The sequence below is a fragment of the Salmo trutta genome, chromosome 26, assembly GCF_901001165.1.
Source record: "Salmo trutta chromosome 26, fSalTru1.1, whole genome shotgun sequence".
In the NCBI taxonomy this organism is placed as follows: domain Eukaryota; kingdom Metazoa; phylum Chordata; class Actinopteri; order Salmoniformes; family Salmonidae; genus Salmo; species Salmo trutta.
This window is the reverse complement of record NC_042982.1, coordinates 21,958,035-21,971,181: the sequence shown is the minus strand read 5'-3', so window position 1 is coordinate 21,971,181 and position 13,147 is coordinate 21,958,035. Positions and strand designations below refer to the sequence as shown.

Sequence of the window (13,147 nt, the reverse complement as noted above, 5' to 3'; positions counted from 1 at the left end):
ACAAGCCTCATATCATGAATATGCATACTCATCTCGAGATGACTACGGTATAAAGTGTTTTAAATCAAAGATGAGGGGATGTCATGTGTCCTACTTATATCAGTACAGTCGTAACAACCTAAACATTACGAAACTTACAGTCAATCAAATAAACCTCATGTACCAAATAAGCCATACATGTTTGTTGTTGACCAAATTCGATACTCTCATTGACCTCCATACAAAAACTCCTTACTTGGTGGGCGAAAAAACACCACCTGCTGGACGGAGACAGATTTTCCGCCGAGTTGGGCCTCTCGCTTTACTTCTTCATCTCTGCTCGTAGTATTTTAGAAGCGATCATAGTCCAACTCGTTTTTATTCTTGCATGAAACGCTTCATACCTGCTTGCTTTGCCTACGGTAATTGATAATACTGCTACTTATTCTATTTCATCATGTCTCATTACGAAGAAGTAAAGGTCCATGGTTATGATGAATTCTGCAAAGCAGTGTCTGAGCGAAAAGGAAAGGACATATTCGCATATTTCTCTGGTGATAAAGACGCTCAAGGGATGAGCTGGTGTCCAGATTGTGTGGAAGGTAAGATAGTTATTATTTTAATGCTGTATTAATGTGTACTTGACACGTATAGCAGTTGGCTTTCTTTTCCAGCTGTCTGTCATAATGCGTCAGTCTCTGCTGCATTATGGTCGGCAATTCATTGTAGCCAAGCCAACTATTCTCTGTAATGTGTTTACTGGGGATGCTCGTCTTATGCTCTATTTTCTGTATTATTTTAGGAAGTTATAGCTTTTGTGTGATTTATTGCTTGCATAAATCAAAGCCACACAGATTTGCCAGCTTTGTTCTACTCCTTCCCCTCCAGCTGAGCCAGTTGTTAGAGGAGAGATGTCCCACCTTCCTGAGGGCTCTGTCTTCATCTACTGTCAGGTTGGAGAGAGGCCATAGTATGTACTCAACTTTTTTTCACATTCACTGGTGATGATAGCAGAATGATAATGCTGTGCTATCAACAAGCAATACAAAATACGTATTTTTCATACTCGCAAATGCAGCTAGTAGTTTTGAAAAGCGTAGATAAATTGTGCAAGTTGTAACATCACGATTTGTTGGCTCTCTCAGACAGCATATTTAAATTGAGCAAAATATACTGAACAAAAATATAAACAGTGTAATGTTTCTTGAGCTGAAATAAAAGATCCCAGAAATTTTCCATACGCACAAAAAGCGTATTTCTCTCCAATTTTGTTTGTTGTGTGCGCCAGCGGTTTGCTGATGCCAACGTAGTGAACAGAGTGCCCCATGGTCCCTGTGCCCAAGAACACTAAGGTAACATGCCTAAATGACTACCGACCCGTAGCACTCACGCCTGTAGCCTTGAAGTGCTTTGAAAGGCTGGTCATGGGTTACATCAACACCATTATCCCAGAAACCCTAGACCCACTCCAATTTGCGTACCGCCCCAACAGATCCACAGATGATGCAATCTCTACTGCACTCCACACTGCCCTTTCACACCTGGACAAAAGGAACACCTATGTGAGAATGCTATTCATTGACTACAGCGCAGCGGTCAACACCATAGTGCCCTCAAAGCTCATCATTAAGCTAAGGACCCTGTGACTAAACACCTCCCTCTGCAACTGGATCCTGTAATTTCTGATGGGCCGCCCCCAGGTGTTAAGGGTAGGTAACAACACATCCGCCATGCTGATTCTCAACACGGGGGCCCCTCAGGGGTGCGTGCTCAGTCCCCTCCTGTACTCCCTGTTCACTCATGACTGCACGGCCGGGCACGACTCCAACACCATCATTAAGTTTTCCGATGACACAACAGTGCCTGATTACCGACAACGACGAGACAGCCTATAGGGAGGTGGTCAGAGACCTAACCGTGTGGTGCAAGGACAACCTCTCCCTCAATGTGATCAAGACAAAGGAGATGATTGTGGACTACAGGAAAAGGAGGACCGAGCACTCCCCCATTCTCATCGATGGGGCTGTAGTGGAGCAGGTTGAGTGCTTCAAGTTCCTTGGTGTCCACATCACCAACAAACTAACATGGTCCAAGCACACCAAGACAGTCGTGAAGAGGGCACGACAAAACCTATTCCCCCTCAGGAGATGGAAAAGATTTGGCATGGGTTCTCAGAAGGTTCTACAGCTTCACCATTGAGAGCATCCTGACCGGTTGCATCACTGCCTGGTACGGGTTGCATCACTGCCTGGTATGGCAACTGCTCGGCCTCCAACCGCAAGGCACTACAGAGGTTAGTGCGGATGGCCCAGTACATCACTGGGGCCAAGCTTCCTGCCATCCAGGACCTCTATACCAGGCGGTGTCAGAGAAAGGCCCTAAAAATTGTCAAAGACTCCAGCCACCCTAGTCATAGACTATTCTCTCTGCTACCGCACGGCAAGTGGTACCGGAGCGCCAAGTCTAGATCCAAGAGGCTTCTAAACAGCTTCTACCCCCAAGCCATAAGACTCCTGAACATCTAATCAAATGGCTACCCAGACTATTTGCATTCTCCCCCACCCTTTACGCTGCTGCTACTCTCTGTTATTGTCTATGCACAGTCACTTTAATAACTCTACCTACATGTACAGTCGTATGAAAAAGTTTGGGCACCCCTGACAATTTCCATGATTTCCATTTCTAAATAATTGGGTGTTTGGATCAGCAATTTCATTTTGATCTATCAAATAACTGATGGACACAGTAATATTTCAGTAGTGAAATGAGGTTTATTGGATTAACAGAAAATGTGCAATATGCATCAAAACAAAATTAGACAGGTGCATAAATTTGGGCACCCCAATAGAAAAATCACATCAATATTTAGTAGAGTCTCCTTTTGCTAAAATAACAGCCTCTAGACGCTTCCTAAAGCCTCTAATGAGTGTCTGGATTCTGGATGAAGGTATTTTGGACCATTCCTCCTTACAAAACATCTCCAGTTCAGTTAGGTTTGATTGTTGCCGAGCATGGACAGCCCGCTTCAAATCATCCCACAGATTCTCAATGATATTCAGGTCTGGGGACTGGGAAGGCCATTCCAGAACATTGTACTTGTTCCTATGCATAAATGCCCGGGTAGATTTTGAGCAGTGTTTTGGGTCATTGTCTTGTTGAAATATCCAGCCCCGGCGTAACTTCAACTTTGTGACTGATTCTTCAACATTATTCCCACGAATCTGCTGATATTGAGTGGAATCCATGCGACCCTCAACTTTAACAAGATTCCCAGTACCGGCACTGGCCACACAGCCCGACAGCATGAAGGAACCCCCTCCAAATTTTACTGTGGGTAGCAAGTGTTTTTCTTGGAACGCTGTGTTCTTTTGCCGCCATGCATAACGTCCCTTGTTATGACCAAATAACTCAATCTTTGTTTCATCAGTCCACAGCACCTTATTCCAAAATGAAGCTGGCTTGTCCAAATGTGCGTTTGCATACCTCAAGCGACTCTGTTTGTGGCGTGTGTGCAGAAAAGGCTTCTTCCGCATCTCTCCCATACAGCTTCTCCTTGTGCCAAGTGCGCTGAATTGTTGAACGATGCACAGTGACACCATCTGCAGCAAGATGATGTTGTAGGTCTTTGGAGGTGGTCTGTGGGCTGTTTTTGACCGTTCTCACCATCCTTCGCCTTTGCCTCTCCGATATATTACTTGGCCTGCCACTTCTGGCCTTAACAAGAACTGTGCCTGTGGTCTTCCATTTCCTCACTATGTTCCTCACAGTGGACACTGACAGCTTACATCTCTGTGATAGCTTTTTGTAGCCTTCCTGTAAACCATAATGTTAAACAATCTTTGTTTTCAGGTCATTTGAGAGAATGGATGGCATGCCACTGGGATCATTTTCTGTGACGACAGAGTAAATTATTATGCAGCCTCAGAGGGGTACCCAAACTTTTTCATACGACTGTATATATTACCTCAATCACCTCGACTAACTGGTGTCCCCGCACATTGACTCTGTACCGGTACCCCCTGTATATAGCCTCGCTTTTGTTATTTGATGGCTGCTCTTGAATTATTTGTTACTTTTATAAAAAAAATTTAGGTATTTTTCTTAAAACTGCATTGTTGGTTAAGGGCTTGCAAGTAAGCATTTCACTGTAACCTGTTGTTTTCGGCGCATTTGGTTGTAGTGGGGTTATGGTATGGGCAGGCATAAGCTACGGACAACGAACACAATTGGATTTTATCAAGTGCACTTTGAATGCACAGAGATACCGTGACGAGATCCTGAGGCCCATTGTCGTGCCATTCATCCACCGCCATCACCTCATGTTTCAGCATAATAATTTATGGCCCAATGTCGCAAGGATCTGTTCTGTACACAATTCCCGGAAGCTGAAAATGTTCTTCCATGGCCTGCATACTCACCAGACATGTCACCTATTGAGTATGTTTAGGATTCTCTGGATAGATGGGTACGACAGCATTTTCCAGTTCCCGCCAATATCCAGCAGCTTTGCACAGTGGAGTGGGACAACATTCCACAGGCCACAATCAACAGCCTGATCAACTCTATGTGAAGGAGATGTGTCGTGCTGCATGAGGCAAATGGTGGTCACACCAGATACTGACTGGTTTTCTGATCCACGCCCCTACCTTTTTCAAAAGTATCTGTGACCAACAGATGCATATCTATATTCCCAGTGATGTGAAATTTTAATAGACTGATTTTCTTATATGAACTGTAACTCAGTAAAATCTTTGAAATTGTTGCGTTTTATATTTTTGTTCTGTGTATAAATACAATGCACAAAATGATACGTTTGACTTAAATGTCTGACTTATGTATTTTGCTTAATTTACCTTTTCATCTTCGACCAGTTGGAAGGATCCCAATAATAAGTTCAAGAAGACTCTGAAGCTCAGTGGAGTTCCCACTCTGATCCGATATGGCACGGTGAGCATAAGTGCATGGCAAGATCACAAAGAAAATAATTTCCAGTATAGTGATCGATTAGCAAATTGCCTTTCAAAGAAGAATTTCTCTAATCAATTTGGGTTTTTCTTTGGATTTTGTGGCAACACTCAAAGGCTCCTAAAAGCATTGAATGTTCTTTTATAGATAGTCTGTAAAAAATAAACCTGTTATAACACATTGGTGAGGTTGTTATTAACCATTTATACACTTTTTATAAGTTCTAGATAAAATATAGCTTCAGGGAAAGTGTTACCAAAACATGCTAAGTTATGTTTCTTTTCCTCCATCATTTAATTCAGCCTCAGAAGCTGGTTGAAGAGGAGTGCTTCAAAGCTGACCTGGTGAGGATGATGTTCACCGAGGACTAGAGGACCACACTCGCCCTGCACTGGGTCATCTTCCATGTCCCACTGTCCTGTCTTTTTCCTGAGATCCAGCCCCAGCCCAGGCACCTTTTCACTACACTAGATTGAACAGAAATGATTGTTTTTTGAAATTGAAATACTCACTCCTCTCCCTGTGAGTCAGTGTTAATCAGTGAATGTGTTGCTATTCTTACATGGAAATAAAAATCAACTATAACATAACCAGAGGCCTTGGTAGAGCTAGTTAACTGCTTTTATAACTTGATGTTTAATGTAGTAAATTAAATAGAAGTTATAATAACATAGCCCACTTTTGACAAATATATTAGATTCCCCTAAGTGGTAGGCAGCCTTCTCCTAGAATGTGATGTGCCAGACGAATTGATGATTCTTACTTATAGCAGAAATCTTTAGAGTGAAGATATCAACTGAAACATTACCTGTTATACTGTGATTGGCGTGTTGTTGTGTAGAACTTAGTCAAGTGAAATAAATGATGGTTGGATGAAAACAATTGTATGTGTAAAATGGTTTGTCTATAGTGCAGTTCACTTTGAGACGCTAGGTGGCTCCCTCAGCCTGTCTAAAAACATTTATTTTATTTCACCTTTATTTAACTAGACATTAGGCTTAATGTGTCTTATAATAAACATTTAGGTTCGCGTTTTATCTTGATATTTAAAACATTTTTTTATGTGAAATTATAATATTAGATAATATAATTGGCACATTTAATAGTAGGCTATGTTGTCTTTGGAAACCGGCAATTGAAGAAGAAAGTAACCTAGCCCTAGTTCTGTCATTCGAGTTTAATGTACACATAGGCGTAAACATGCCATGTGTGTACCATGTAGGCCAAAACATGCTCAATGCTAACAACAATCAGTCTTTGAATAGTGAACTTGATCAAATAATGCTATTCAATACAATACCAATCAAAGGTGGTCAGATTTTAGATATATATTATATATATATATATATATATATACACACACACACACATCAGGACTATTATAGAGCTGCAATATCGCCATTTTATAACTAGGTGTCATAAAAGAGTTGCTTTCTTGCTTTGACGTGACGAGTGCAACCACTTCTATGAGTATAATTGGAGCGCATTCCTGCACACCACACATTGGAGCGACTGAGCTGAGTGGATGGTATCTGTAGTTGTGCACACATTTGAGCATAGGCTATATAACGAATTGGGGCTTTTTCCAAGGAAGCTAAATTGGAGGACGAGGGCGTGTTGGTTTTCATTTTCTGCAGTCTTGGTAAGAGAACGGAATATATTAGGGTCTGTTTGAAGGACTCGAACAGCATGTCGGAGTTTCTGGTGAATCTACTCGGGGAGCGGCTCGTCAACAGCGAGAAAGCCGAGGTGGATGTACAGGCGCTGGGCAGCAAGCTGTCCCTTGTCGGGCTCTACTTCGGCTGCAGTTTAAACGGTCCCTGTAAGCAGTTTAACGCCAGTCTGTGTGAGTTTTATAGCAAGTTCAAAAAATCATCTGAACATAAAGACAAATTGGAAATCGTCTTCGTCTCATCTGATCAGGACCAGAAACATTGGCAAGACTTTTTACAGGAGATGCAATGGCCGGCATTGCCTTTCAAAGATAGACACAAAAAGGTAAGCAGTGACTAATACAAATATGAATCTGGAATTGTTTTTATATCAGGGCGCAATGTGACACCCATATATTTAGGCTAACCTGGTCATTTGGCCAATAAACCCTTATTTAAATAAACAGCATGCTTGGCCCAATTTTATATAGGCCTACCTTACAGTGCACAGGTGTATGCTTTTATGTGGGTCATTGGAAATAACTGACTGTGGAACCAAAAGTTGATACAGGGTCTAACATATTTTATTTTTAATGTTGCCAGCTGACCTATTTTTTTTTTTCAGTAGGTAGATGAATTTGTCACTGTCTCTTATGTTATGTATATAGATTAGGGTTTACAGAAGACCTACTGTATTTCTTCCAGGTTCCATTGTTTGCATTGGGTATAACATATTGTGCACCGCAGTGCCATGTGCCACAGGTTATCTATAGCCTAAATATCCATATTGAAATAATAAAATGTCACACACACAGGTAGTGGGAAGATATGCTGATGTCTACAATGCATTGTTATTCATAGTGGGATTTGTAGAAACCTTTTTTTAATTCAAACACTTTGGTAACAAATTACAGTGGGGGGAGAAAAAAAACATTTTGGGGGCAGGATAATTTACAAAAAATTGACAAAGATCTTGAGAAACGTTAATTATTATAGGCCATTAGAAATAGTGTCAATGCTATATAAATATAGTAAATAATATATATTCTATAATATGTCTAATATATCAAAGGTTTATTATAGCCCAGGTGAAATGATCGATGCTGAAAAGAGTTATTGTAAAAAAAAGTCTAATGTATTTTTTTTTAATCAGTGTTATTGAAATATGTGAAACTCGAGACAATGGATTACTCTTTGGTTGTTATGCTTTTGTTCGATGTAATTATTTAATTGTAGGGCCATTATTTAGGTTCCAGAAGTCAACATCTCATAATAGGCATACACATTACACAGCTATTTGAAAACACCCATATGTTTGAAAAAGGAGAACAGATTTAATCAAATTTCCTATAAATATACCTGTAGGTGTCACATTAAGTCATTTTAATCATATTATCGGTCCATCTCTTTTCATATGGGTTTAATGTAAAGGTTTCAAAAGCAGATGTTATGCCTATAGATGTTATGATGATTTAAGGTCTTCTTTCACTGAAAATGGCTAAATCTTTTCTATGTACCCTGTCCATTTAGTTATTAATTATTTTGCCTTGCACACAACAAACTCGATGTCGCTAATATATCACAATTTGTCAAGATGTGTGTGTGTGTGTGCAGTTTGACAAATGAGTACAGTTACTCTCTCATATAATTAATCTAGGCCTATATTATAATATGATTACCACAATATCTTGAATCTGTATTTTATTTTCTAGACATGGATTCAATAAACATAAAAATAGCATGTTGTGAAAGCCTTTAAAATGTTTAAGCCGATGTCAGTGTGTTTTGTATCATGTACATTTATGGGTAAAGCAATGTTTTCAGGATTAGAAATAAATTATACCTAGATGATACCTGCATCATGCTGCAGGTTCAGGATCTATTTTGGGTCCTCTGCAACTCCAGTTTCCTACATACGTCAGCATGCCTGTCTTAAAAACAAATGATGATTCTTAATAACAAATTACAATTAATCCCACTGAGACTCTCGGCTAGCTGATGTGTCTCTGCTTGCAGCTGCATGCACATAATGTATATGCTATAAAGAATAATATCCTGGTGGGCGGATATAATATGTGTACATTGTAATCGTGAGGGAGAGAAGGGTAGAGGGAGCGAGCCGAGGTACTGTGAATATAAATCTAATTGTCTGCAGAGGACGGAGCTGCGCCGTTCTCAGTGCCCTGCTTCTGCTACCCTGTTGGCAGTACAGGACATTATACCGAGTAACGCCTGGTAAAGACATGATCATGTCTCTAGGCCTCACAGGATAGGTAGAAACAGTATGGTATGACTTCCTGGTTCAAAGAGAATATTTCCAAATTAAAGCGTTTCCCTGGCATTTTAGGACAAGATAATTATCACTGTCCAACTAAAAGCCAGCCTCCATCGCCATCTTCTGCTCCCATTATTTTAAAGAGATAGAAACTGTATGATTTCCTGGCTTTAAAATTTTTTAATTGTATTTTATATCTCTTTAAAATAATGGGAGCAGAAGATGGTGATGGAGGCTGGCTTTTAGTTGGACAGTGATAATTATCTTGTTCTAAGATACCAGGGAAACTCTATAATTTGGAAATATTCTCTTTGAATTAAGAGTATATATGGCCATCTTCTGTGTCTCTACATTGCCACACCAGGCTAGTAAAAGGGATTTGCAGGAGATTTTCTGTAAGAATACTTCTGCATATAGTACTCTGTGCCAGTGGAATGATATTTTTTACAATGTGAATGTTTTGTCATGTATTTATCTAATCTAGGTCTACACAGTTTGTCCACATACTGGCAAGTAATTACTACATCACATTTGACCACCTCTTCAATGAAATGCAGACATTTAGGATGATTATCTTTCAACAGTAAGAGCACACAGGATCTTTTTAAATGAGCTTTGCCCTCTTGGCTCCACACCACCCAACCTTTCCACAATGGTCATCAAATAGCGTGCTGTATATTCTATGAACTCTTTGTGAATTTCCTTAGTTTAGTATTTTCCTGTAGAACCCTAACCCTTAGTGCAACATGATTTCGATTGAATCAAGGCCCATTTAATGTGATGCAGATTGTTGGTGATGGTTTGTGTTACACTTCATTATGCAGTCCAGGCGTGAAGGGGGGAATGACGGAGGGATGGAGGCAGGGAAGAAGGGGTGGGATTGTCTTGGGCCGGTCTGGGAGGAGCATATCTCCACAGTGCAGCATTATTGTGTTCTGAATGCTGCTGGTGGAAAATATTCTGCAGCATTAACATTGCCATTGTTCAAAATTCGAGTGCGGCCACAACTTGGCTAAGGCTACTTGAGAGTAGTGTACAATTTTGCATTTCACTCGGACAGTGTCACCAGTATTAATTGCAGAGTAATTGTGATCTTCAGAACACCAGGGGCCTGAATGAGTGTGTCTGTTAGTGGTTTAACTGACCAGCTCTGTCCGCTCTGTTTTTATACTGAAGAGAGAATTCATGTTTCAGTGAGCAGTCAGATGTAGGTCACACTAGCATAGCCTTCTGACATGTCCTAAGACATGTACATGTTTAGTGTTTACTTAAGGCTTAATGTGGCCTATACATTTCCCCCTTCAGAATTATTATTTTGGCATCTGTGTGTGCATTGATGTGAATGTGTTTTTCTGCTCCTGTAGCTAGGCTGTATAATGCATCAGATAGCCAACCCACAAGGCTGCAAAGCTATGTAGTCTCAGGCTTTGTCTGCTACACAGATGTGGTTTTATCACCAGGACAGGTATATGAAGCTCCTGGCACCTGACAGGAGAAGCTTTGCTTCAGAGGAGATGTGTATATATATGTATCAGCTGTGTCTACATGAGCTGGCTATTTCTTGCTTTTCATGTACAGTTGAAGTCGGAAGTTTACATACACTTAGGTTGGAGTCATTAAAACTTGTTTTTCAACCACTCCACAAAATTCTTGTTAACAAACTATAGTTTTTGTAAGTTGGTTAGGGTATCTATATATCTACAAGTCATTTTTCCAACAATTGTTTACAGACAGATTATTTCACTATTCACTGTATCACAATTCCAGTGGGCCAGAAGTTTACATACGCTAAGTTGATTGTGCCTTTAAACAGCTTGGAAAGGACCTTGTGAAGATGCTGGAGGAAACGGGTACAAAAGTATCTATATCCATAGTAAAACTAGTCCTATATTGACATAGCCTGAAAGGCCGCTCAGCAAGGAAGAAGCCACTGCTCCAAAATCGCCATGAAAAAAGCCAGACTAGGGTTTGCAACTGTACTTTTTGGAGAAATGTCCTCTGGTCTGATGAAACATAAATAGAACTGTTTGGCCATAATGACCATTGTTATATTTGGAGGAAAAAGGGGGAGGCTTGCAAGCCAAAGAACACCATCCCAACCGTGAAGCACGGGGATGGGAGCGTCATGTTGTGTGGGTGGCATCATGAGGAGGGAAAATGATCTGGATATATTGAAGCATCATCTCAAGACATCAGTCAGGAAGCTAAAGCTTGGTCACAAATTGGTCTTCCAAATGGACAATGACTCCAAGCATACTTCCAAAGTTGCCGCAAAATGGCTTAAGGACAACAAAGTCAAGGTATTGGAGTGGCCATCACAAAGCCCTGACCTCAATCCCATAGAAAATTTGTGGCCAGAACTGAAAAAGCATGTGTGAGCAAGGAGGCCTACAAACCTGACTCGGTTACACCAGCTCTATCAGGAGGAATGGGCTAAAATTCACCCAATTTATTGTGGGTAGCTTGTGGAAGGCTACCCAAAACGTTTGACCCAAGTAAAAACATTTAAAGGCAATGCTACCAAATACTAATTGAGTGTATGTGAACTTCTGACCCACTGGGAATGTGATGAAAGAAATAAAAGCTGAAACGAATCATTCTCTCTACTATTATTCTGACATTTCACATTCTTAAAATAAAGTGGTGATCCTAACTGACCTAAGACAGGGAATATTTACTAGGTTTAAATGCCAGGAATTGTGAAAAACTGAGTTTAAATGTTTTTGGCTAAGGTGTATGTAAACTTCCGACTTCAACTCTATATGCGGTTTAATTTACCTAAATTCTTTACAATTCATTTTAACAGGACTTTTAGTTCATTTAAAAAGAAATAACAAGGTGGCAACCCACACCAATATGACTTGCCAGTGCTTTTATCATACATACTATGGTTAAAGGCATCTGTGCCTATATTGCAATCAGAACCTGTTTACAGTAAATGGGAGGATAGCAAGACAAGGTAATGCTCTCGTCTAAATCAACATGTTTGTGTAGAAGAAACACATTTGAGTCCAGTCCAGCTGGGAGGTCTTCTTTGAAGAAGTGTGAAGTCCGCTATTGAACAACTTGGCATCATGGGACTGTGTTTACCCCATCAGTGAAAAGACGACGTCGGGCACTGATCTTGCCTGCATGCGAGTGTGATCATAGCAACTAGTAAAGAGTGGCTCTGTGCTGCATTGAGGTTGTGGGTCTGTGGGTAGTAAGTGGCCCTATTGCCCCCTCTTTTCAGGCCTGGCTGGGCTCTGGCTGTAGGCAGGGGAGGAGAAAGAGAGCGAGAGAGAGAGAGAGAGAGAGAGAGAGGCTGCTCTGTTGAGCTACACAGGGCTCATCTCCTGGTACAGTCAGCAATCTCACTCCATTGCCTCGTTCAGAGCCTCATCACCCACCTGGCCCCTCCCTCTGTCCACCCATCCTTCAGTAGTTCCCCCTTCCCTCCCATTTATTATCTAACCATGCAGAGATAAGATGGAATACTGAAGACACTGTCTTACATTTTTTACAAGCGAGGAAGTTTTGTTTTGAAAGGACCTTGGGGGCTTTAAGTTTGACTTAGGCAGGTTTTCATTTGAAGATTCACATTTTTTACAGCTGAATTGGTACCACTCTGATTTCACTTAAGTCATACAGTACAAGACGTCATTCACATCAGCAAAGCTGTGGTTCACAGAACATGTTTTATTACGGTTTGATATTTTGTCATCTTTGAGTTGGCATAATAGAAAGGTCACAGTAGCTGTGGGAGGAGAACAGTGTGTGTGTGTGGCTTTCAAGGGACCCTTTAGCAGAACGGTGGGTAGGTGGGTGCCTGTTGTTATGGAACCAAGGCTGTGTGTGTGAGTGGAGTGTCTTGGCTGGCACTGCCTTACATGGAGAGGTACAAGCAGGAGTGGGAGAGCCGCTCGTAAATCAATTACAGCCTTCACCAAGTCACTGTGAAAGCCCCACTTTGCCAACGCTGGAAAATAAACTCTGGGGCAGTGTGTTTCTGCTGAATCAAGAGAGGAAAGAGATAACATCCCAGTGAGAGAGAGTCTGCATCTGAAATGGCACCCTATTCACTACATGGTGCACTACTTTTGACCAGAGCCCAGTGGGGAAAAGCCTTGTGAACAGCGTGCCATTTGGGATGCACAAAATACCTCCTGTTTAGCCCCCTAGTCTGTCACACTGCACTGTCGTGCCCCCCTGGGTCGGAGCCCCTGAGCCCTGGGACTTCTGGGACTAGAGCCACAGTTGCTAGGCGCTTCAGAGAAGGGCTAAGGGTGCCTGTCAT

The 13,147-nt window shown here is 41.2% G+C and overlaps 2 protein-coding genes across 2 annotated transcripts in view; both read left to right on the top strand.

Moving 5' to 3' along the window:
* The first annotated feature begins 282 nt into the window (after positions 1–282).
* On the top strand, positions 283–5,826 carry txndc17 (thioredoxin domain containing 17). Its single transcript, XM_029715284.1, has 4 exons — positions 283–581; positions 868–949; positions 4,851–4,926; positions 5,247–5,826. Exons 1-4 carry the CDS (start codon positions 437–439, stop codon positions 5,313–5,315), a joined length of 372 nt encoding a protein of 123 aa, XP_029571144.1. The 5' UTR covers positions 283–436; the 3' UTR covers positions 5,316–5,826.
* Positions 5,827–6,449: 623 nt separating this feature from the next.
* LOC115163428 (nucleoredoxin) overlaps positions 6,450–13,147 on the top strand; it is an 83,064-nt gene continuing 76,366 nt past the window's right edge. Inside the window, exon 1 of the mRNA XM_029715282.1 lies at positions 6,450–6,942. Coding sequence (XP_029571142.1) covers positions 6,634–6,942 — 309 coding nt within the window. The 5' untranslated portion in view covers positions 6,450–6,633. The remainder of the gene's footprint in view (positions 6,943–13,147) is intronic.

What these genes read in the sequence shown, in the direction of transcription:
- txndc17 (XM_029715284.1), top strand. Translation starts at nt 437, where the DNA reads ATGTCTCATTACGAAGAAGTAAAGGTCCATGGTTATGATGAATTCTGC. An exon ending in GTGTCCAGATTGTGTGGAAG is followed by an intron (nt 582 to 867) that starts GTAAGATAGTTA and finishes CTTCCCCTCCAG; the next exon opens with CTGAGCCAGTTGTTAGAGGA. An exon ending in CAGGTTGGAGAGAGGCCATA is followed by an intron (nt 950 to 4,850) that starts GTATGTACTCAA and finishes ATCTTCGACCAG; the next exon opens with TTGGAAGGATCCCAATAATA.